The following is a 25,727-nucleotide window of genomic DNA, read 5'->3' on the forward strand; positions in this document are numbered from 1 at the left end:
GGGAAAACATGCCAGCAGCATTTCTGTGTTTTCTCCACTCCAGTCAGTGGAGGAAACAGTCTGAACAATATACAGCACAAAGCAACCCGGAGATTGCTTATCCTCAGAACTCGTTGAAATGAATGGACCCGAGTTATATAGGGTACCCCTAATCTTGTCCGCTACTTAGAAGTAAGTCCTATAGAATTCAGTGGGACTTGCTCCCAGGGAAATGGGGATGGGGTTGCAGCCTCAGTCACGTTCGTAGGTGACAAAAGCCAGGGATTTTAATCTGCATGGGGCCAGGGGGCTGATGGGAGCGGATAGGGATTTTGACAGGTGGGTGCTCCTGCTCACCTGTCAGATTTGGCCTGTGAGGCAGATCCTGATAAAAATCTGGCCCGTGGATCCTAAAAGGTTCTCCACCTGCTCTAGCTACGGAGAGCCCATCAGTACAAGCCTGCCTCTCTGATGCAGAGGGGAAGCTGATAAAATCAGATAAAACATGCTTTGTAGCAGACTGTCTGGGATTCCCATTTTTTAAACAACGCAACTTAAAGTCCTCTGCCTTTTTGCCAAGAACGTGTAAACTGTGCTATGATGTGCTTTGATTTTTCCACCAAGCCCAAGCATGTAACTTTGCTTTCCACAGTATCACAGGCTTCTCAGTGTAATAATTTCATGAGGTATTTTTGCTCCCATTAACATGTTGCAGCCTTTAACCACTTCCTCCAATCACTCCTCAAATTGACTTATTTACAAAGGAGATCCATTACTTCTCCTGCTAATAGTTAAAGGAACCCACGCATCCCCAAATAGATCAGGCCCTCAGGACAGAAGTTATTTTTCACAATTTCCTTGCTGAAAATCTCTTCCCCTCCTCCTGCAAAAGATGCTATTAACACCAGTCAGTGGCGTAGCGTGGGGGGTGCAGGGGGGGCGGCCGCACCGGGCGCAACATCTGGGGGTTAGGGTTAGGGTGCGCAAATCCATGGGTTAGGGGGCGCAAATCCATGGGTTAGGGGGCGCAAATTACTTGTCTTGCCCCGGGTGCTGACAACCCACGCTACGCCACTGACACCAGTTGAGGCAGGAACATGTAATGAGGATACCCATCCCCCACCACCAATACTAATACCAGCTTCATGGATGTAATTTCTAGTGGGGAAACTGGGCAGGCGAAAGTGTTAGCACCCTTTCTTGCAGTGCTGTAGCCTGGGTCCAGTTCAGGTGGATCTTCAGCTGCTTTTAAGTCTTGTGGAGAAAATAAACAATCATATGTATTTGATCATCAAACATGCTAAACTGGGGTTTGCACTGTGGAAAGGAACATAGTTTTGGGGAGGACTGCTCAGGATTTCATGTGCTGAAGATCCCAGGTTGAAACCCAGCATTTCCATTTAAAAGGAGCAGCTGGCAGATCATGGAGGAGACCTCTGTCAATACTTTGGGGAGCCACTACCAGTCAGAGGAGACACTACTGGAATGACCTGGTGTAAGGCGATTTCTTATGATCAGAGTTGAGAAATTATAATTCATGATCTGAGCTTTCAAACGTACAAGCCAATCATGCTGAAGAGCAGCCTGTCTGCTTTCTTAACTGTGATACATAGCATGAATTACGTTTTTATAGCTCATGTAATCAGGATAAGGAAACATGTACGCAGATGTAATGAAGCTCAACAGAATTAAGAAGCAATACTGTACAATGCCCTCCTTTCCAACAACAAACAGAGTAATAGAAATGAGTGACAGGAGGCACAACTTAGTGAATGTCCCTCGTATTAATCGCCTTTTCTCATAATGCATTTCATAAGCATCTATACTAATCTTGCCTTAAAATGGCCTATGAGCAGAGTTAGAATTAGAGGGGATAAAAGAGTTTAATAACCATCTGTATAAAGCTTTATTTTCAAAGTGATACCGCAACCCATGTGTATCCACTAGAAGCAAAACCAACATTTAAAATTTGCCAATATTTGTTACAATTAAGTTTTATCCAGTGCCACTATTGAGGATGTGTTGTGGGAACACTGTCAACTTATGCAATCTGCTGATGTGGGCAAGGTGCTGGCAGCAGTACATCTGACCACATGTCCCCTTGACCCCTGTCCCTCCTGGCTTACTAATTCTAGCAGAGGGCAGCTGACTGGTTGGGTCTAGAGTGTAGTTAACACTTCATTGTATGAGGGATGGTCCCTGCTGCCTTGAAAGGGGCAACTGCTAAAGTGTGGCAGCTCCTAAAGCAATTGACTCTGGACCCCTTAGGCTAGAGCAACTATCAGCTAGTTACAAATACCTGGTCAGGGGCCTGAGTCTCCCTGGGTCGCCCTGATGGATGACCTTTGCAGAGAGCAGGACACAGAGAGTGTGACCTTGCTTCTGCTTCTTGATCTCTTGTTCATTCACCATGGAATCCCTCTGGACTGGCTCTGGGGAATGGGAATTGGGACCACAGTATTCTAGTGGTTCCAATCCTGCTTTTGGGACAGAGTCCAGAGACTAGCATTGGGAAGGTGCTTTTCGGCTCCCTGGGCAGCTATGTTATGGGCTGCCACTTGACGTCCTCTTATTTCCAATGCTATTTACTATCTGCATGAAGCCACTGGGAGCAGTCATTGGGAGTTTTAGGGCAGGGTCTGTTTCTCCATAACATAACTCAGCTCTATTTCTCTATAACAGCTGAATTAGGAGAGGCCATACAGGCTCTGGGCTGTTGCTTGGATGCAGTGGTGAGATGGATGAGGGAAAACAAGCTCAACTTGGACCCTGGCAAGATGGAGGCACTGTGGGTGAGTAACTCCCATGTCTGAGAAATTGGGTCAGTTGCCTGCCCTGGGTGGATTGTACTCCCCCTGAAGGAAGAGGTTCGCAGTTTTGGGGAGCTTCTGAATCCAGTTCTGTCACTTGAGGTTCAGGTAGCCTCAGTGCCTTTTACCAGCTGCAATTGGTACAGCAGCTACACCCATTCCTGGACCAGGAAAGCTTGGTCACAGTAGTCCAGGTATTGGTTACTTCAAGGCTGGATTACTGTAATGTACTCTTGTGAGGCTTCCCTTGCACCTGATTTAGAAGTTGCAGTTAGTACAGAATGCTGCTGCACGATTGCTGATAAGAGCCAGCACATAACACCTGTGTTCCGTGCCAATTTGCTACCGGGTCAGGTTCAAATTGTTAGTATATAAAGCCCTTAGCAACTTGGGACCAGTCTACATGCAAGATCACCTCATATGCCAATTCAACCACTTCAGTCTGTAGAACTGGCACTCAATATTTTAGTGTGGCAGCATCTACACTTTGGAACTCCCTGCCTATTGATATCAGACAAGCACATTCACTGTGCACTTTTGGCACCTACCCAGATATCTAGAATGTTGATGTGTGTTTTAATCTGTTTTTAGTTTATTACTGGTTTTAATTTTTTGTATGTTTTAAATAATTGTTTTTACTGATAATTTCATTGCTTTATTCTTTTTGTAAACCATTTTGAGGGTTGTTGTTTTTTTACAGTCAGGTGGTATATAAATTTTATGAAATCTATCTATCAAATAGATTACATTCTATAAGTATTCAATATGCTGTGATTACACCATATTTAAATTACACTGTAGTGTAATGATTTGCATTGCTGCATTCATGACCTGACATTTTAAGGTGAAACAGAAGAGCCACTCTGCTGATCCATTCAGGGAGTATGTTATTTATCACTTGTGTAACATATTCAGTGGCAAATGGTTTGTATACAATAGCTTCTCATAATAGTAGTAGTAGTAGTAGTAGTAGTAGTAATAATAATAATAATAATTTATTTATACCCCACCCATCTGGCTGGGTTTCCTCAGCCACTCTGGGCAGCTTCCAACAAAATATTAAAATACAATAGTCTGTTAAACATTAAAAGCTTCCCTAAACAGGGCTGTCCTAAACAGCCCTTCTCATCTTGCAAACTCATAAATATGAACAACCTAAAGTAATGGTTGACTCCATTGAGTACAGTAAATATAATAAAATTAAGCATGTGCGTTTGATAACTGCTGAAGGAGAGCAAAAGTGTGTTCTCTTCTTCAACAGCCCCTCACCCCATTTACTTTTCTAATGAATAAAAGTATATTCCAGTTTAGTTAAAACCTTCAGTCAGCACAACAAATACAATTAACATTTATAAATCACACAGGGCATTTGGGGAAACAATTTTAGAGGATATTGGAGGTAGGAACTGTTTCCAGATAAACATAACAAAGGAATACACAAGTTTTTAATCATAGATCCATGGGTGCTCACAGCTTGTGTAGTCGACAATTTCTTCTGGTGTGAACCATAGGTTGATTTCAATCTCAGCATTTTCTACAGAGTCACTGCCATGAATTATATTTCTGAAAGGGCAATAAAGTTGAAAAGAATTTGATCATTATGGTAATCAAACAGAAAAACATAGAAATAATAGTTTTATTGGCTGTTATGTATTGACAAATGGACAATAACCCCTCCCCACATATTAATATACTCCATATGCTGCAACAGAGAAATGTCGTTGCTGGATGTAACGTGAAACCCTTGTGTTTCAGTAATTGTTTGCTACTATAACAAGCTATTTCTTTTCCACTCCTTTGCACCCTCCTTAGACAAAGTGTTTATTTCCTACAGGGCATATTAAACTGTGTGCAAAGTTTCCAAGTCTTAAATGTAAACCACAGTCCAAAGTTTTTATAATGCTACTTGTTAGACAAGCCTATGGTGCTCAAAGGGGAAAACAATATCGCACAATGTATTCTTTGTAAAGGAACTCTGAGGTGCTACAACAGCAGTGTTTGATGTTTTTAGCAGGCCAGCCTCTCTCCATAACCAAGGCCATCACATGCAGTAGCATAAGGAAATGTGGCAGGAGGAACTATGGAAAATACAGGCACTGAGATAATGAAAAAGGCAAAAGCAGGGCTTGTTAGGCTTGCTGTAATGTTGGGGAGCTACTATGAGAAGCACCAGCTGTTCAGGTCATAACTATTAATTTACACTCCAAATGTCTTTTTAAAAATACAGTCATACCTTGGAAGTCAAATGGAATCCGTTCCAGAAGTCTGTTTGGCTTCCAAAACGTTTCGAAACCAAAGTGCGGCTTCTGATTGGCTGCAGGAAGCTCCTGCAGCCAATCAGAAGCCATGGAAGCCCCATTGGATGTTCAGCTTCCAAAAATAGTTCACGAACTGGAACAGTCACTTCTGGGTTTGCAGTGTTTGGGAGCCAAAATGTTTGAGAACTAAGCTATTCGAAAACCAAGGTACGACTGTAGTAGTAGTAGTACCATAATTTTCCATGTATAACATGCCACCGTGTATAAGACGCCCCCTATTTTGGGGGACAGAATTAATAAAATGGGGGGATTTGCACAGAGTTGTTGAGCATTTTGGGGGGAGGATTGCCCAGGGTTGTTTTTTGGGGGGAGAGGATTGCTCACTTAGCCCCCTAAACAACACTTCCAGAAGCCAACAAACGTCTGACCGCTCGCCCCCAGAGGCTGCCTATCGCCCACTCAATCAATAAAAGCCCTTGATGCAGACACTTATCACGCGCACTACCGCCACTGACAATCTCCTGCTCGTGGCAGCAACCAGTCCCCCGTCCCCCCTCTCTACTACCCATGTATAAGATGACCCCTATTTTTATACATTACTTCATTGAAAAAAATCCTTGTCTAATACACAGAAAAGTAAGGTAAAGCTAAAGGGACCCCTGACCATTAGGTCCAGTCGTGACCGACTCTGGGGTTGCGGCGCTCATCTCGCTTTATTGGCCGAGGGAGCATGACTAAGCCGCTTCTGGCGAACCAGAGCAGCGCACAGAAATGCCGTTTACCTTCCGGCTAGAGCAGTACCTATTTATCTATTTGCACTTTGACGTGCTTTCGAACTGCTAGGTTGGCAGGAGCAGGGACGGGAGCTCACCCCGTTGTGGGGACTCGAACTGCTGACCTTCTGAGTACTGTACAGTAATAATAATAATAATAATAATAATAATAATAATGCACAGATATAATATTTGTATCCTAACTGCATGTATACTAGAACTAGTTAGCAATTCCATTTTGTAAGACGACAATTTGGAATTTACCTGCCAACTTGCACACAGAAGTCACCGCGAATTGTGCCAGGTTTGGAATCTGCAGGATTAGTTTCTCCCAGCATTACTCTTCCGGTCTTAACTACATTGAGGCCTTCCCATACCTTCAACAACCAAAGAACTGAGATTAAAACGATTGTTGCAGTAAAAGAGTAAAAGTCAGTATATCACAATATTCTCACCAACTCCACCACCGTGTGAATAAGACAGCAGTGTGCAAATGGCCTCTCGGAATTTACCCCATCAGTGGACAGAGGAAAAAGCAGGGGACCATTTCACAAAATTCTTCCGAGGGGAGGGGGAGAAATTATCCAACATTTGCTTAAGGGTGTGGCTTCCCACTAGCAGTGGAATTTAGCACAGTTTAAATATTTTAACCTAAATCTTTTTTAAAATCTTTTTTTCTGGGTTGGTAGCCTGGTCACAATTTTACACCCTCCATGATTCCTTAGATTATCTATCCATAGTTCTGGGACATTGTGAAACAAACAAAAGGCTGCCATTATAAAATGCTTGAGGAAATTTGGGGAAATGGTATTAAGTGGCCTTCTTCTAGGGTGAGAAAAAGGAACAAACTCAGAAGATTTATCAGACAATGTCTTATGAGAAATTTTGACTCAGCTTTAATTAATAGAATTTGGTTGTAACTAATTAAACTTTGAAGCTTTCCATGGGCCTGTATGGACTGTGACCAGAACCAAGTACAGTACAGTGGTACCTCAGGTTAAGTACTTAATTCATTCCAGAGGTCTGTTCTTAACCTGAAACTGTTCTTAACCTGAAGCACCACTTTAGCTAATGGGGCCTCCTGCTGCCGCCACACCTCCGGAGCACGATTTCTGTTCTTATCTTGAAGCAAAGTTCTTAAGCCGAGGTAATATTTCTGGGTAAGCGAAGTCTGTAACCTGAAGCATATGAAACCTGAAGTGTATGTAACCCGAGGTACCACTGTATAGCATTATGCCCATTTAAGCCCCACTGATTTTTATGGGACTTAGATGACCAGAATGAATGTGTTGCTCACAGGAACATATGAAGCTGGCTCTTACTTAGCAAGACCACTGGTCCATCTGTTCCATCCAGTACAGTTTACTCTGACTATGAGCTACCGTATTTTTCGCACCATAGGGCGCACCGGACCATAGGGCGCACCCATTTTTTTGGGGGGGGGAAATAAAGGGGAAAAAATTCTTTCCCCCCCCCCCAGGCGCGGGGCTGGGGCGGGGGAAGCTCGAGCTTCCCCCGACCCCAGCCCGCAAACAGGCAGCTCTCTGCAAGCCGTGGGAGCACTCCCGCTGCTTGTGGAGAGGTCCGCGAAGCCTGGGCGCGCTGAGCTCAGCGCGCGCAGGCTTCGGCATGCTGGCAACTCTCCGCAAGGAGCCGGAGCGCTCCGGCTCCTTGCGGAGAGGTCCGCGAAGCCTGGAGAGCATGAGGGGTCGGTGCGCACCGACCCCTCTCACTCTCCAGGCTTCAGCGAAAGCCTACATTTGCACCATAGGACGCACACACATTTCCCCTTCATTTTTGGAGGGGAAAAAGTGCGTCCTATGGTGCGAAAAATACGGTATTCTTTTTCATTTGGTAGCCTGGGGGGGGGGGAATCCCCTTCTGCTTTTGTGGCTGAGTGTTGCCACATTGTGTATGTTGGTGGGTCAGCCAGTCAAATTTATTTGCTAAACACCAATAGCCATCACAAAAATGCAAATTTTCAGGTAGAGGGATACATTTTAACAGAGGCGATCCCCAACACATTGGACCCCAACTTGTGTGATAATTTTATTATCTCATCTACAGTGGTACCTCGGGTTAAGAATTTAATTCGTTCCGGAGGTCCGTTCTTAAGCTGAAACTGTTCTTAACCTGAGGTACCACTTTAGCTAATGGGGCCTCCCGTTGCCGCCGCACGATTTCTGTTCTCATCCTGAAGGTTATATTTATGGGTTAGCGGAGTCTGTAACCTGAAGCATCCGTAACCTGAGGTACCACTGTATTGGACTGCTAGAGAAACCATGATACCTTTTGTGTAACATATTATCCCTACTAACCAGTAAGTGACAAATTTTACAATGATACACAGCGAACAACATCTTCCGTTTCTCTCTCTCTGGCCACAGATGCATAAATGAACATTTACAATTGTACCTTGGTTGACGAACAGAATCCATTCCAGAAGTCTGTTCAACTTCCAAAACATTCGTAAACAAAGGCTGATTGGCTGATTGGCCCCAGAAACAATGCCAACAGCCAAAACGGACGTTCGGGTTCCAAAGAACGTTCGCAAACTTGAACACTCATTTTCGGATTTGCGGCATTCAGGAGCCAAAATGTCTAAGTTCGTCAACCAAGGCGTTCATCAACCAAGGAACGACTGCACAGGCATTCCACTGCATCTCTCCTCTGAACATAATGTGGGCATAGTTTAGAATCTCAAAGCAGCAAATGTTTTCCCCATTGCACCAACGGAGAGCTAACAAGTCAGACACACATTTTAGATTTTTCTCTAATTACCACTCAAACATAAATAACGTGCTCATGTAGTCCCTTAAATAATGTGTATGAAAAGTAAACAAACCATCATGTCATAAAAGCTCTGCTATCTTGTGAACCTTTCATTTTGTGTATTTTATCCGAAGGAAGTTTGTTCCTCCTCTTCTCAGACAGTAAAGCACCCATTTTTTCTAAACTAGTACAGGCAAAATACTAGATTATGGGCCAATGCAAGTATAGTGCTAAAGAGAGAAAAAAATGTTTGACATTGTTTCCAACCCCTATTGCTTGTAACACCTTTCAAACTCATTGCTTTATTCCAATATAATCTTAAAGTGCTCAGCAGATAGATAGTTTCACAATTAGCAAGAAGACATGTTCAAAGCTGCCAGCAGTTTTTGTTGCTGATGGGTGCTTATCCACTTTTACAACAAAGGGGGGGGGGATAAGGAATTGAACTATACAGTGGCAGTGCCATTTTGTAGAATCTGAACCAAACGCTTGGGGTTAATTTGAACATGTAGACATAAGAGGCTTACATTGCCGATTCCAGAGTACATTTACAGATCTACTGCCTCCTATTTCCATTCAAAAACTGTTAATTCAGGCAGGCCACTAACTCCAGGTGTACGCTTTGACTTATACAGAAGCACATAAACTGTGGCTGGGTCTGATTTCTATATCCTTGAGTCTCTCCACCTCTCCACCATGCCCACCCACAGTCATAATTTGGATGCCTGCATCCATTGTGAATTATCAAGTATGGACAGATTGTTAGAACCGAGAGATGGCAGAGCCTAGGATGGTCTGGGCATAAGATGCAGTTTTCATCTCTCAGGTAGCAAGATGCTGTGACAACGACAACATCAGAGCCTGGACAAAGCACTGAAGGGAAGGCAGCTATTTTTGTAATTCTCGCAGGCCTTGCTCATCTAGAAGAAGATAGAGGGTTGGGAGGGGGTTTTTTTACACTCGTTAATATTGCTGCACAGTTGCTACTTTTAACGACCAATTGCTATGGGACGATGGGAGTTATCCCAAGGCAACAGTGCAGTTTTGTACATGTAACCTGTGTAGTTGCTATGATCACTGCTTATTTTTATTTCATTGCTATGTGACGATAAGATTCTAATAGTGGTTATCTAAATGGGGCCATAGTTTGCCAGCCTTTCAAAGATCTGTGGTTACAATTAGATCAATTAATTGGCCTTTGGCTGATTAACATTCCATGCCCTTTTGAACACATTTGTGGGAGGGTGTTGTTGGTTGGTTTTTGTTTTCATTATGCGTTTTGTGTTCTCATTTTGTATTTTTGTGTCGTGAACTGCCCTGCAATCTTTGGCTGGAGGACGATATACAAATTTAATTAATTATCATGATTAGTAGTATTAATATTGCTAACCCTGAAATTCTCCATTTGAAAATAAATTAAAATGCCAGTCTTTCCTTAGAACTTTACTTTCTATTTAGGCAATCACATTATGTTACATTTGTCAATCATATTTTGAATCTGGGCATTATTTAAAGTGGTCTCTTTTTATTCTATTTAAGGAATGGAAGCACTTCCACATAAAAATGTAGAAGTTAGGCTCTTAGTGATATTGTGGCCTTGTCCATTATTAGTATCAGAGGTTGTTTTTTATTATTATTATTATTAAGAGGTTTAGAACAATCATATTGTTTTGTTTTCTTCCACAAGAATACATATAGCATATATTCTGAAGATGCAACCAAACTGCATCTCTTTTCTCAGTGCTTGCTGCATGAAGTTCATTTGCTTTTTAAAGAAATCAAGGTTATTTGCTGAAGACTTACCATGGCTACAACAGGTCCAGAGTGCATATATTTAACCAGCCCAGCAAAGAATGGCCTATCCTTCAGGTCACTGTAGTGTTCACTGAGAAGATCTTCAGAGGCCTGCAGGAATAAAATGCTTAGCATAAGAACTTAAGAGCATCTTAAGTCAAATAAAATTAACTACAAGAGTAGTATTAATCCTTAAATTGCACGCTTGCTTGTCAAATATTGGCCCTAGCACTTTATTACAATATTGGTTTAGCCGGCTAGTACAGATTTTAAACAATATTTATTTTGGTTCATTCAGCAAGATGATTTCCACTCAAGTTAACTGAACACCCACAAGAAAATCTGAAGCATTAACTTTAAAATATACCTGTAAGGACACACCTTTCTGACTAAGGACAGCTGCTTACTAAAATTAGAGTACTCAGCGTGGCTTTACCTTCTGCTAGATATTGGAAAGGATCCAAAATATTACCAGAAAGTTATATTGTAAAATAATGGATCAGTGGTGTAGTGGAGCAGGAATGAAATTTGGCTATAGCACAGTTCCAGAACATTTCTTTCAGAGTAAGAATCATAACAATAGCTGCCAAAATTCCAGGGTAATTGACAGACCCTCTGGCAAGTGAATGAGGCGATAATGAGGCTTTTGAATTTTACTACAGTTTGTGACATATTAATGTAGAGGAAGTCAGTGAATAAGGATTAATATAGAGGAAGTCTGAGAATCAAGCAGATTCTTCTTTCTCTTTTTTTGGGGGGGGGTACTTCTTCCTTGGAGGGGTGCCTACTTTGTGCTAGCAGTAGCAATGGAAACATTTATTTGCAAAACTGTTTGCATTCCTAATTAAAGTTACAGTTCAATGAGTTTTAGAAGTTGAACCTATGCTGTCGGAAGTAAGCAGCACTGAGTTTAATGGAGATTTCCCCCAGGTAACTATGCAAATGATTGTAGTCACTACAAATGTCTCATCGGGTGTCTGAACCCAGGTCTCTCCAACATGCTAACCACTACACCACCCTTGGCCAGGGCTCTAGGCATTGCACCATAATGTACTCTGTATGCAATGAACTGGATATTATGCTATGTACTGCTGAGGGGTATGTATAGGTTGATGGACAGGTCATCAACCCAGCCACCTATATTTGTGGACTCTCCTTGGGGTCGTAGCTACGGAGGCTGCAATGTGCTGCAGTTCAAAACTGACTACTTCAAATTTATTTCTGTTCAGAGTCCGCTTTGAGAGGCTTACAACAGACCGATAAACAACGCATGGCAATTCTGCAACAGAAGAACAATGCTTGGCAATACCTCGGCAGAAACTTACATGCATGAATTTCATGGCTACCAGTTTGAATCCCTTCCTTTCAAATCGCTTGATAATTTCTCCCACCAAGCCCCGCTGTACTCCGTCAGGCTTGATGGCGATGAAAGTCCGCTCAGCAACTGAAGCCATTGTCCTACTGCAATAGGAAAGCAGCGATATGATCAAGATCTAAATCCTGCTATGGCAGAAGTCTGGAGGGTTTAAAAAGTCTCAGTCTGTTGCAGCATTATGCAGTATTAGACTGAGGACAACCCATCAGTTAAGTGGATTAGGCGCAGTGTACACACACTATTCATCTTACATCAGAGGATAACCAGCACAGCAGTGGTCCCACAAATGTGCCAAATAGCTGCATATACAGTCAGTTTAGCACTGAAGAATATAGAAACATTACAGTCAGTTAAGAAAGGAGTTATATTACAGGTGTACTCCAATTTACACAGAAACTGAGATATGGATATAGCCTGGTTCATAACTTTTATCTGGCTTTACAGGCATTTCCATATGTTCTCATAACAAAATTACGACACTGAGCAGATAAATGTGAAAGTTATCCCCCCACAAGGCCCAAGATACTAATTACAATTGTTCAACTTGAAACATGGCAATTTCACTTTCCAAGTAATACAGAGGGGCCATATTTCATAGAAGACCTAATGCCTGTATGAGGATTATGTATTTCACTGTTCGTACCGACTGAAACTAACAGAAACCTTATTTTCAGTTTGGTGTGTTTAGGATCAGAGTAGTTACAGATAAAGTTTTTTTTACTGATTGATTGATTGATTGATAATAGTCATTTTACTGTAAACAGTATGCAACCTTGTAAGCATTTATAGGCTACATGTTTCTGATATACTTACTAAATTATATTTATTATGTTAAACTTCAAAGAGCTTTTCAGAAAAGTGCACATTTTCATAGGATAGAGAGAGATACACCTCAAAGGTCATCTAATTCAACCCCCTTATGCAGTAAATGCTCTACTATAGCTTCCCTTACAGATGGTCACTCCAGTCCTTATATATATCAAGGATACAGAACCTTTGGCCCTTCACTGGTTGGTGGACTCCAAATCCCATCAGCCCCTGTGACCACTGACTATGTTGGCAGAGTCTGGTGAGAGGTACCCTATCCCTGCTACAGCTTCAATAGCAAGAGTTTCCTATAATTATATAATTGTACTGCATTGCATTATTTACTCATTTCACAAAAAATAGATACAGTGGTACCTCGGGTTTCATACGCTTCAGGTTACAGACTCCGCTAACCCAGAAATAGTGCTTAGGTTCTCAGGTTAAGAACTTTGCTTCAGGATAAGACCAGAAATCGGGCTTCGGTGGCGCGGCGGTAGCAGGAGGCCCCATTAGCTAAAGTGGTGCTTCAGGTTAAGAACAGTTTCAGGTTAAGAACGGACCTCTGGAACGAATTAAGTACTTAACCCGAGGTACCACTGTACTGCTTGACTGTAAAAAAAAATATCTCTTGAAGTAGTTTCCAAAAAGAATGAGACAATTAAATTTTCAGTAAAAACAGTTGAAAACAATTAAAGCATTAAAAAAATTAAAATCAACAGTAAGCTAAAAACAAGATTTAAACACTTGTCAACATTCTACATATCTGGATAGGCTTGCCTAAACATATGGTTTTAGCATGTGCCAAAAAGAGCACAGTTAAGGCACCTACCTGTGGTCAGTGGGAGAGTTCTGAAGTGTGTCACCTGTAACAGTGCTAGTTCTGCAGACTGAAGTGATTGACCAGGCCTATATGGGGCATGGTGATCTCGAAGGTGAACTTCACTTCCACAGAGACTTCTAAAATGCCCATGTGCTTGCTAGACACCCCTTCCTGCCTGCCTCAAATGCCTACACACTGCCCTCTAAGTACACTAATTCCATAAGCCTTCTCCTGCCTCCATCTCATGCTGTCATCCACATCCCTTTTCTGACAGTTTCTGCAGCACTGCTGCTTCTGCCACACCTTATGACCTCTGAGACACCTCTGTCTCTTCCCCCAGCACCCCGGGTCTCCTTGAGCCATCTCTCCCACCCAGTTTTGTGCCCGTACCTGTCTGCCTGCTGTTGTGAATCCGCTCGTGCTGGTGGCTGTGGTAACACTGTCGCTACTACAGCCCCCAGCCTGGCTACAGCCCAGCCTCACAGTGGGACTCCTTCAGGTACCGTACATTCCCTTCTCACCATACCCATTAGCTGCCTTAGGTCTTCAGCTTATTGGCAAAGCAGGGACAACTTCCTGGTGCTTTGGGCGCCATCTGCCGCCGGCTTCAAAAACTGCTTCACAAGTTTATCAGACGGGATTGCTTGAGACAGACAATTGAATGAGCCTTGGGGGTGAAGTTAGCAGCACTGCAACAAACTCCCCAGGGCGCAAGGCTGGAAATAATAATAATAATAATTATTATTATTTATACCCCGCACATCTGGCTGGGTTTCCCCAGCCACTCTGGGCGGCTTCTAGCAAAACACTAACATACAATAACCTATTAAGCATTAAAAGCTTCCCTAAACAGGGCTGCCTTAAGATGTCTTCTAAAAGTTTGGTAGTTATTTTTCTCTTTGACATCTGGTGGGAGGGCGTTCCACAGGGCGGGTGCCACTACCAAGAAGGCCCTCTGCCTGGTTCCCTGTAACTTGGCTTCTTGCAGCGAGGGAACCGCCAGAAAGCCCTTGGCACTGGACCTCAGCGTCTAGGCAGAATGATGGGGGTGGAGACGCTCCTTCAGATAACCAAGGCCATTAAGGGTTTTAAAGGTCAGCACCAACACTTTGAATTGTGCTTGGAAACGTGTTCTCGGGAAAGTGTGTATGGAGGTCCTGGGCTGCCCAGATGACAAGGCCACCCCTGCTGGCCTCCTTGATATGGTCCAAAGTAAAGCACAGCAATATGCTTGGCACTAGTTGGCTGTAGGATTTGCAGCAGGAGCTGTACAAGGCACCATCCACCCATCTTGGGGACTCCACTCCAGATTTGTGTAGACTTTACTCCTTAGCATTTTCTTCTCCCAAAGATATCCTGCAAGGCAGCAGAGGTCTAGCATCAGAGTTTTTCTTTTCCTGGATGGGCCACCTTCCCAGATTGACCAGCCCCATCTGCCCCTCTACAGCACATAGAAGGAATAACAATAACAATAATGATATGTTAAAAGCATTCTCACCCACCTGGAGAATTAAGCCTTCCCACTGTTACCCAGGAGGGGGGAGCAGCCAGGTAAACCTCAGGACTTCAGGTTGGCCCCAAGGGTTTGCCAATCCTACTAGAGAGTGGGAGTATTTTCATCCTGATTTTCTCCCCACGCACAAAGTTTGTGAAGAGACTAGACAACATCAGCTATTTATTGATCATGCAGTCTGATGCATTTGCAGGGAGGTTATTTGCCATTAATAGATTAATTAATTAAGTTGTTATTTACTTTATTTTTCCAGTGCAACCCAAAGCAATTTACAATAAAACATTATGTCAAGCAACTGTTATTTCATACTTTCAGTGCATTCCCCCATCACTTTCCTTATTGCAAAGAGAGAGAAAAAAGTTTTGGAGGGAAGTAGGTTTGTTGAGCAAAGGCACCATATTAACTTTAATTTGCTGGCATGTTCTTGAATCCCACCCAAAACTAGCAGCCTGGAAGCACCCTGAATCATCAGGATCCTATTCCCTCTTTAGCATCCTCACAAGCTGTTTGTTATCACCTTTCCACATTGCATAGTATTGATATAATTTTAGTATCTTCACCTTATTTATCCTTTCGCTGCTTGATTCTTTATTTGTACTGTACTTCAGCCTTTTGCCATTTGTCTTTTAATCCAATAATTGGATTGATCCTTGGTCTTTTTTTCTCCTTCCTGTTGGTGCCCTTGATCCTTTTATCCTACCCTTTAACACTCAAGCTGTGATTCCAGACACACGAGTACCAGCATTTTCAGTGTGGCTGTTCCTACTAATAAAGGTAATGTCAGCACCATCTCTCTCTGTGTGTATATCCAGTGTATATATTTCCTTCCTATCATTTTAACAGAGAGAAATACCTAAAGTGGCAAATTTTCCTAAATGCAGACTTCCCATTTCTAATAATCTGTCAGTATTCTTCACCCAGATCTGTAAAAAGAAGCCTTATTGCTTTTGCTTACCATAGTTGTATCCTGCATTTTCCCTAGTTGCTCTGGAGGTGGGGATTAACCATTTCCGCCTACACACTGTGGTCCTGATGAAATCCATGTCCCACTGAAGCTGCCATTGGCACCAAGTAATAAATAAATCCTAGAAATAAATCCTATTTATGCGGAGAGCGCAACCAAATCCTGATAACTTATGGTATTCACAGATTTCCAGTGGTACAGTAGAGGTCCTTAGCTGTCCCTCAACTCAGGTTGATTTGAAGGAATAATAATAATAATAAATAATTTTATTATTTATACTTCACCCATCTGGCTGGGTTTCCCCAGCCACTCTGGGCAGTTTACAGCATATCTAAAAACATAATAAATAATAATTTGGAGGAGCCTCATCTTTTCTAGTCAGATCAAAATTCAGTCTTCCATTGCAGACTGTGCAGTTTGACTCTCTTCAGACCCAAGAGGGCCATATCCAGTGCTTCATCTTCTTCCTCTCCTGTACCCTCCAGCTCCCCACTCCCCAAAATCAGGCTTGGGGATCCTCTGGAGCAGATTCTGGAAGATATTGTGGGGTGGGGTGAGGGAGAGGAGAGGAAGTGGAAGCAGTGGATACAACCCTTTATAATTATTTCCAAGTTACAGAGGTATGAGTCAGAAGCCGAGTACACATGATACCTGTAAAGCACATTTGGAACACAATATTTCCCTCAAAGAATTATGGGCGCTGTAGTTTACCCTTCACAGAATTACGATTCCCAGCAACCCACAACATACAGTGCCCAGAATTATTTGAAGGAAAGAATGTCCTTTAAATGTATAGTGTGTACACAGCCCATGTGGTAGCCGGCTTGTGAGAGAACAGACCCTTCATGTCACTTTTGGAGAGAGATGTGTTTTCACTCATTTCATTTCAACCATAATGAAATCATTGTTTATTTTTTTCTGCTCTTTCCTTTCCTGCAGTGAAAGGCTATTAGCTCCTATCTGAAAGCCACCTGCTGCTTATTCTGGCAGCATGACCTATTATTGGATTAGAGCATGACCTGCCCCTGATCTAGGGTCATCCAGATTTGCTTTCATGCTACCTTTCTAGGCACAGGTCCCTGTCTGAGCATTTTTTAATTATTATTATTTTTTGGCCCCTGTGCTTTCCCCATGAAAACTTGCTCTTTACGGCTGAATTGGAGCAGACATGCTATGTGCAATGTGGAAGCACCCCAACACATTTTGAACCCTTTGCTGGCCATAGGTGCTGGCTCCCTGGGTGCCTGAGTACCCACAAAACTCCCCACAAAGTGACTGGGCACCTGCAAATTTCGGCGCCAGAGCCATGCATGGCCCCGGGCACTCACAGTCGCAGGGCCAAGCTGGCACTCCTGCTGCTGGCAGAGGAGCCTCTGATTTCTACACAGAAGCCTATTGAGTTTTGGGTGATCACAGGCATTGGAGAGGGAGGCACTGTTCTATGCTAGTGGGAGGGATTGTGCTTGTGCTCTGTATGTGGGAAGGAGTGACAGCCATGCTGTCCCTGGGCATGGATTGGTACTTTTTCTGCATGGGTAACTGGAGGTGACATAGAATCATAGAGCTGAAAGGGACCCCAACGCTCATCTAGTCCAGCCTCCTGCAATGCAGCAATCTCAACTAAATCTCAACTAAAGCATCCATGACAGATGGCTATCCAACCTCTGCTTTAAAACCTCCAAGGAAGAGTCCGCAAACTACCGAGGGAGTTCGTTCCACTGTCAAACAGCTCTTACTGACATAATGCCAAGGACCCTGTGGGAGTGGCTGATAGCTACCGTCTAATAGTATTATCTTGGTCTCTGGTTTGCTGCTGGGAGTGCATATGATTAGGACAATATTGTGCACTGGCCGTCTCCTGGAACAGTGGGATTGTAGGATCAACATACCCAAGCATGATGTCCTTAAATACTCCTTGTGAATGACTGCCAGGAAAGGACCTTGATCCATGATTATGATCTTAAAGTTTAAATCTTGCACCGAGACTCCGCGCATGCAACATACCAGATAATTTGAACCTCATGGTATGCATCTTTATATAATGCCATACTCTTAGCTAATTCTGGGATGATGGTGCATTTTCTGGAATATGCTCTCCCAATCTGATTCCTTCACTGTTGCCAGTGTACGAATGATCTAAAAGTCATAAGTCAAATGTTAAATATTCAACTTGCTAGCCATCAGCTTGAAAATACACTCTACTTGTGATGCTTAACCATTTCCAAACACAAATTTATTAGATTTTTAATAACAGCTTTTATTCTTGCCTTACGGTCACCTATGTCAAAATGCCCATGCAAAAATACTGGATTGAAAGTCTTGATGTATAGGTACAGCATGCATTATTGAGAGGGAATAAGAAAAATAAAAGTGATTAATCCAAAGGCCACATTATAGCTCCAGCCAAAACATATTATGCCAAGGTACTTCTTCCAAGTGTTAATTAATATATCCTCATACCTGTTGATTTTTATTTGGAGTCCTGTGGATTCTTCTACATAGTCAGCCTTTGGGTGTGATGTAGTGGTTAGTGTCGGACTAGGATGTTGGAGACAAGGATTCAAATCCTGACTCGGCCATGAAGCACACTGGGCTAGTCACTGCCTCTCAGCCTAACCTATCTCAAAGGCTTCTTGTGCAGATTAAATGAGGAATGGGGAGCACCACACCACCTTGAACTGTTTGGATAAAAAGGTGATATTACATGCAATCATTCATTCATTCATTCATTCATTCATTCTTCCATCCTATACCCATTTACCTAGGAATAAGCTCACCAAACAAAGTGTTATTTCTGAGTAAACGTACATAGGATGGTGCTGTAAATAAATTGCGAGTCTTTGCTGCTCTCTAGTGGAAAATGCAATAATGGCTTTTACAGCACAGCATTGATAACTATATACATGAAATAAAGCCAAGAATCAAAGGTAATTCACGTGTACCCCCAGATTATTGTGTGAGCACATTGATGCTTTCTCAATTCCCTTTTCCAACTGCTGCTTTTGCAGAAATATGTACAAGGTTATTCTCCATTCCTCACTTCCCTCACTGTTGATTTTTTAAGCCCCGTCAAGCAGCAATACTGTGAGCATAAAACTCTGTTGAACATGCACTTGGGGCTATTGATACCACTGCAACTCATATTTAGTTTTTGAAACCAGCAGCTTCATTGCTTGAGAGTAAGAAGTACTACAGCTACAGTTGTCTAACTGTACCCCTGATACCAGGCAGGCAGCTGCGCTGTATCCGTTTCAGTGCCTGCTTAAAAGATTTTTGTTTAGGCAAGACTATCCAGAGATGTGGAAGTGGCTTTTGAAGCTACTGTGGATTTTAATATTATTTTAATGCTTTAAAACAGGCTTCCTCAATCTCGGCCCTCCAGATGGTTTTGGTCTACAATTCCCATGATCCCTAGCTAGCAGGACCAGTGGTCAGGGATGCTGGGAATTGTAGTCTCAAAACATCTGGAGGGCCGAGGTTGAGGAAGCCTGCTTTAAAATATCTTTTAAACTGAATTAATTCCCCTTAATGCTGAGTCACAAATGAAAATCCGGAAAAAAATATGTACAACCTGTTTGGAAATCTGTGTTCATGTTCCCTGGGAATTCAAAGGGACTTCCTTCTGAGTAGGCATGTTTAGGGTAGCAGCCTTATTTAACTTTAAAAGTTATCCACCTAGGAAAGATTCCATTCTCTACCTCCTGACCTAGAGCTTCCTGTTTTCTATCCCTTGATTCATGAACCAAGTGAAACTAGGGTCCTTTGCTGATGATTGAAAAAGCCACACTTTTTGATTAGATAGAATATAAGCCATGGGCAACACTTATGTATTCTGAGCTTTTTAAAGTGCTTCACTATTAAATAATAAAACTATGCTAAAATTGGCATGAACTTAGTGCCAATGAAGCAAGCAAACAAACAAACAAACGAAAAAAACCCACTGACAACACAATCCTATACAGTACATATTTACTCAAAAGTAATCCCTACTGAACTCAATAGGACTTTGTTCCAGGTGAATGTGCAGGCTGGGGTTGTTGCAGGCAAAGGGTGATATCCAAGTATGTCTGTCTACTAGAAGAACTCCCCTTTCCTCTCCTCCCCACTGCAGCACCACACATGCCCTGCAGATCTGATTTGGAGGGTTGGGGGACAGTCTAGAGAAAATAATTTGGGGCTGCAGGGAGAGTTAGAGAGGAAGGGCAGGTCTGTGAAGGCAATATTGGATATCACCCAAAGTCACTTGGCCTCTTTGATTCTTCACATCATGTTTTCTTGGGGGACTGCAATGCTTGCTTTACACTTAACATTGAAAGAGCTTGGGGCAGCTTTATTAAGTGATGCATTACTTTAAATAAGTTAAAGCCTAAGCATAAATGGGCCTGTAATAACATCAAATTGGGTTCCCTGCACTTTTTTTTTTTTACTGCCTATCCTTCTGGTCAGTTTGTGGCATTTCAAGAAAGCCAGGTAGTTGCCATTTTCCCTTATTAGGTTTTCTCTCATGCTCTACAGATATTTCCCTTGAAAATGTAACTATTCAGTGATGAAAAACATACTGTATTGAATGAAAAGCAAAAATATGAATATCCAGTGCTCTGGCAGGACCAGTAGAGGGAGCTCAAATCACCAACACATGTGAACTGTTAATATAATAAAAGTTGTTGCTTTCACAAACATTAATATAGACCGGGGTCAGCAAACTTTTTCAGCAGGGGGCTGGTCCACTGTCCCTCAGACCTTGTGGGGGGCCAGACTATATTTTGAAAAAAATAATAATGAACGAATTCCTGTGCCCCACAAATAACCAAGAGATGTATTTTAAATAAAAGGACACATTCTACTCATGTAAAAACATGCTGATTCCTGGACCATCCATGGGCCGGATTTAGATGGCGATTGGGCCGCATCCAGCCCCCGGGCCTTAGTTTGCCTACCCATGATATAGACAAAGTCAATCCTAGCTGTCAGAAAGTCTATTGGTTACTTTAAAGTTTAAAAGACTTAAGCAAACTTAAGAGAGTTAGAGAATGAGATTTCAACATTCAAGAAAACAAACAAACAAACAAACAAAATTATTTGAGCTCTCCAGTTGCCCAAAAGAATTCTCTGCAGCATCAGTACCATAATTTGTTTTGGCTATAATGCCTTTAGCACTTCTGAGTTTTGTTTTCACAGGAAGTTTCCAGCAGAGGCAATAAGGAAGCAGAATCTGACTACAGTGCAAAATTGCCACATACATAATCTCTGCTTCACGCCCATGCGACAGACTTGACCTAGTGGCTGGAATGCATTCAGAACATCACAAGACTTAAGTTTGGACACACCCGTCATTTTCCTTCCTCTGTTGCTACCACTCTGCTGCTTCTGAATAATAATTATAAAAAGACAGATATGTCTTCTTCTTCTTGTTCTTCTTTTCCACAGAAGTCCGAAAGGCTTTTTTCTCCACTCCGTTTAGCACATGTCATTTTCTTCACAGACAACAGTTGTAAATGTTTTTAACAAGTTACAGGCTATGCTCATTCCTGTTCTTGGCTGTTTATACTTTATAAAATCCTGTAAACTGTATTTTAGTACCTTTCTCTTTTGCCCTCTGACATTTTAGAGCATAATAGATTTTCATTGTTTCTTACATCATCCCACTTTCTCTTGAATCTGTTGTTTTAACCCCAACCAAAAGGAGCCAAAACGACCCCAACCAAATTTTCCTCACATTCATTCCTCATTATTTTTGTTTTTCTCTCTTCTTCATCCCCAGTGTCAAAACATATATTGCAAGCACCTTGGGGCTGAGACCTTTATTTTCAAAACATCATTCTATAGTGTGGTATACACATGGTGATGTATAAATAGCATGGGCTAAACACACATTGTGAGGGTTACTGCAATCCTAGCCACATTTACCTTGGAATAATTAAACTCAGTGATACCATTTACAAAGACATGAGACCGGTCCTCTACCTGATTACATTTAGGCAGGCAACAAAAAACATTTTTTATTCTGCTGGACTTTTAATGGTTTTTAATTTACTCGTTCCATTTAGCTCAGTTGGTTAAGAGTGTGGTGCTGATTACGCCAAGGTCGTGGGTTCAATCCCCTTACAGACCACCTCTACTGAAAATGGGTTGGACTGGATGATCCTCGGGATCCCTTCCAATTCTACAGTTCTTTGTATTTTCCTTTTGGCAGCACCCTTTAATTCCCATCGGAGCAACCGGAGAAAGCAGAAGCTGAAATGTTTTCAGACTTGAATATCTCTTATTTTCTTAGTTGCCTGCAATAAATATATTAACATACACGACAACATAACACATACACAATTTGAAAAATTCTTATTTTGTTTTCTTCTTGGGATCCCCTTGCAAGGGGGCAAAAGCCAGTATAAATAGGTTTTCATTATATACAAAGAAGCATGCTTAGGATTGCATCTGAGGAAGTTGGGCTGTCGTGTCATCATCCTAGACCAGTCCTCACGGTGCCACAACGCTCTTGTCACTCTTTATGTGTATGCAAACCTCCCTGTGGTGCTTGCGCCTGAAGAAAAAAGACCCACCGGCTGGACCTGAGGATGTCAGAGGAGGCCTAGCCTCCCACGTTGCCCTATTTTCCCTCTCACTGACAGCGCCACGGCCACGCCCGTGTCCTGGGGCCCCGCCCAGTCCCACGCTCACCACACGTCAGTCAGCCTTAGTCCCGCCCCTCGCCCCAATTCTTCGAATACTCGGGGGCGCCGGTGCCTCCGCCCACCGATACACGTCACTGCCCCGCGCCCCCTCCCTCCACTCCGGCGCCGTGGGTGAGGTCAGTGCCGCGCGCCTGTCACCCAAGCTTCCCTCCTGTTCGCGCTGAGCTGTAATCAAGGCCCCGCTGCAGAGGGAGGCAGGCGGGCGGGCGGTGCTGCTGCTGCTCCTCTGCTGCTTCTTTCTCCTGCCAGGGGCTTTTCGCCTCCTCTTCGGCCGGCCCGTGCTGCCCTGCGCTGCGAGACCATGGAGCTGGCGGACGGCGTGGTGTACCAGGAGGACCCGGGCGGCCCCGGCCCGGCCATGATGTCGGAGCGGGTGTCGGGTCTGGCGGGCTCCATCTACCGCGAGTTCGAGCGGCTCATCGGGCGCTACGACGAGGAGGTGGTGGCCGAGCTGATGCCGCTGGTGGTGGCCGTGCTGGAGAACCTGGACTCGGTCTGCGCGCACAGCCAGGAGACCAGCGTGGAGCTGGAGCTGCTGCGGGACGACAACGAGCAGCTCCTCACCCAGTACGAGCGGGAGAAGGCGCTGCGGAAGCAGGCCGAGGAGGTGAGTGAGGAGCGGGGCGGGGGGCTGGGGCTGCTGCTGCTGCTGCAGGGCCGCCAGGAAGGGTCCCAAGGGGAGGGGGTCCGCTTCCGCACGTGAGAGAGAAGAAGAAGAAGAAGAAGAAATGAGGGGGATGTGTATGTGTTTTGGAGGAGTGGCGTCTGGGGGTGTTGGCGGGATGAAAGTTTTGGGGAGGGAGATGAGTCAACTTCGCTGGTGCAGGTTTGGGTGTGGCAGTTGGGGGACGACGACACAAAGAAGTACAGTGGTACCTCGGGTTACATACGCTTCAGGTCACATACGCTTCAGGTTACAGACTCCGCTAACCCAGAAATATTACCTCGGCTTCAGGATGAGAACAGAAATTGCGCGGCAGCAACGGGAGGCCCCATTAGCTAAAGTGGTGCGTCAGGTTAAGAACAGTTTCAGGTTAAGAACGGACCTCTGGAACGAATTAAGTACTTAACCCGAGGTACCACTGTAGCAGCACTGAGCCCCCATGGATGTGGCATATGTCAATGCAAGTGGGGTGGAAGGAAGTGGACATAAGTGGAAGGAAAACGCTGAGGGAGCAGGCTGACACAGTGACAGTAGTGTGAAGCTGCCAGGGCAGGACCTGCAGGAGAGCCTGGTGTGTTCCATAACTCAGAGGATAAATGCTGTTGTGTGTGGAGCAGAGGGTGATGTGGCAGGGCTTTAGTATCTTGCCTGGGAGCTTCCTCACGGAATTGGTTGGGCTGCTGTTAAACTCTAGAATTCTGGCCAAGGTGATTCTTACGCTGTAGTAATGCCTGGACTTCTGAAAGGTTCCTTGTGTTGTTTTCAACGCTCCTCTTCTCTGGGGCAGCATGGTAACTTCCTTAGTGGGTAGCTGTCACATGTTAATCATGCAACATGAAGCCTAGATAAATGCCTAAGATGTGGATAGTCTGTACTCCCTGGAATTGGACAGTGATTGTCTTCAGGACTGATGGATGAAAATGTCAGTTAGAGCAACAGGTGGTGTAACCAAATAGTCCTTCACTGAAAAGTCAGCATCTTAAACATCAGTGGTGAGTGCCACATTATTTATATCACATTTTAGACTTTGTTGCTACCGTATCATGTTATTGCCTTTGTTACTTATCAAATTGTGCACTTTTTAGAAAATGGGTAGATACCACCGTTCATAATATTACTGATTTTTGAAGAGCGTGTACAGTGGTATCTACCCAATTTCTAGAAAAGCTGAGAACAAGCATAGTGTGCTCAGTGATAAACGCAATATAGTCCATGCTTGGTATATTTCCTCTGCGTTGGGAAAGCAGCTAGGAAGGCAGATTTTGACTGGACATAGAGCAAGAAGTAAAGTGGTTAAGCAGACCACCTCACACATCTCTTCTGTTCAAATCTTCAAGGCTGCTTTTCATTAAAACAACAACAAAACCAAAATCAAACTTCAAGGGGAAGAATCACACAACTGAGCATCACGTGCAGGTTGGCCCTTTGATGCTTTGAATGCATGGAGTTTATTTATTAAAGTATTTTTTCCCTCCTACACTCCAGGCAAAAAAGGCTCCCAGAATAGCTTTACATATCATGAAAAATACTGTCCCTGGCCTCAAACGCACAGTCTAATAAGACACAACACAAAAGGAAAACCGGGAGGGAGGAGGAAATAAGCAAAGTCAGGTTCAAGTTCTGACATAAAAGATCTAATGACCTACAGGAATGGAAAAGTCCAAGGAGAGGAAGCACTTAAAGTACCAGTCTCGCAGCTGGGCTACTGGAATACAGTAGTCCTGCATCCCTTCTCTTTCATCCTCTGCATCCTATTTACCTGATGTAAATACTGTTGCTAGGTAGAAATTGATGGAGGGAAGAGCCTGGCTTCTTAGTCGGACAGATAGTGGCATTGCATCTTTTCTCCTCTCTCCCCTACAGCAGCCTACTTTAAAATATGAGCAGGACTATGACCCTGCACAGCTGATATGCAGTTCACATGTGCTTTGTTTACTTAGAGTAACAATTTATACTATTACAAGCAGAAGTAATTTTGGGTATCATTAGTGTTGCTTTCAATTTAGAAAAAAAAATATCTCTGCATTGTGTACCAAGCACCTGGTTATTCTGTTTAATACTGGTGCCTAGGGACAAGAAATATTTTTCTAGTGCAGTGTGTGGCTTTAAACTGAAAAATAAATTGAATGCCATGGCAATCAATAATATGCTACAATGTAACTGGATCAAGATAGGTAAGCTACACACATTTTTAGTATGCTTTTTGTACATAGTATATGTACACCTCAGGTTTTACCTTTTAATTAGCAAGTAACATCTTTATTACTAAGTGGTCAGTCCTTTAGGATTAGGAGATGGGAATAAAGTTCCTGGCCCTGCCTGATATATTTTTGTGTGTGGCAAACCAGCTTCATAAAGATGCTGTGTGGAGCATAAATTGTGATTTAAATAGAAATTTCAGTGACAGCTATTGGTTGCATATTACTTATTGACTTGCTTTAAGTAAGGATCCTCTCACTTAGATTTTACTCATCACTGCTAGTGTGTCAAACTTCCAAATGTACACCAG

The 25,727-nt window shown here is 43.2% G+C and overlaps 2 protein-coding genes and 1 long non-coding RNA gene across 8 annotated transcripts in view; 2 read left to right on the top strand and 1 right to left on the bottom strand.

The window, feature by feature from the left end:
- The first annotated feature begins 6 nt into the window (after positions 1-6).
- LOC309363595 lies at positions 7-11,717 on the top strand. Its single transcript, XR_014165454.1, has 3 exons — positions 7-171; positions 2,676-2,771; positions 11,616-11,717. It is a non-coding gene; the product is annotated as an uncharacterized lncRNA (long non-coding RNA).
- NME1 (NME/NM23 nucleoside diphosphate kinase 1) lies at positions 2,785-22,547 on the bottom strand. 4 transcript variants are annotated; one of them, XM_081899951.1, is made up of 6 exons: positions 15,857-17,043; positions 14,891-14,982; positions 11,712-11,847; positions 10,396-10,497; positions 6,085-6,197; positions 2,785-4,352 (listed from the first exon to the last, which is right to left on the bottom strand). In XM_081899951.1, the coding sequence occupies exons 3-6, from the start codon at positions 11,838-11,840 to the stop codon at positions 4,235-4,237; spliced, it is 462 nt and encodes a 153-aa protein (XP_081756077.1). In that variant the 5' UTR covers positions 11,841-11,847; positions 14,891-14,982; positions 15,857-17,043; the 3' UTR covers positions 2,785-4,234. The 4 variants fall into 4 exon arrangements, with proteins under 4 accessions (XP_081756077.1, XP_081756079.1, XP_081756078.1 ...); XM_081899953.1 differs by lacking the exons at positions 14,891-14,982; positions 15,857-17,043 and adding an exon at positions 22,423-22,547; XM_081899952.1 differs by lacking the exon at positions 14,891-14,982.
- A 166-nt stretch (positions 22,548-22,713) lies between these two features.
- The window catches only part of SPAG9 (sperm associated antigen 9), an 80,326-nt gene continuing 77,312 nt past the window's right edge, over positions 22,714-25,727 (top strand). For all 3 annotated transcript variants that reach the window (XM_081899578.1, XM_081899579.1, XM_081899577.1), the window contains exon 1: positions 22,714-23,161. In XM_081899578.1, the coding sequence (XP_081755704.1) occupies positions 22,856-23,161 (306 nt within the window). In that variant the 5' untranslated portion in view covers positions 22,714-22,855. The remainder of the gene's footprint in view (positions 23,162-25,727) is intronic.

The sequence above is a fragment of the Podarcis melisellensis genome (genome assembly GCF_964234715.1).
Source record: "Podarcis melisellensis genome assembly, chromosome: 2".
Lineage (NCBI taxonomy): Eukaryota > Metazoa > Chordata > Lepidosauria > Squamata > Lacertidae > Podarcis > Podarcis melisellensis.

Bases quoted from the DNA above. Each gene is read 5' to 3' on its own strand.
- NME1 (XM_081899953.1), bottom strand. From the start codon at position 11,840: ATGGCTTCAGTTGCTGAGCGGACTTTCATCGCCATCAAGCCTGACGGA. The intron at 6,198-10,395 runs GTAAGTCTTCAG...TGGTTGTTGAAG, and splicing joins CTGGACCTGTTGTAGCCATG to GTATGGGAAGGCCTCAATGT. The intron at 4,353-6,084 runs GTAAATTCCAAA...TTGCCCTTTCAG, and splicing joins TTCTGTGTGCAAGTTGGCAG to AAATATAATTCATGGCAGTG.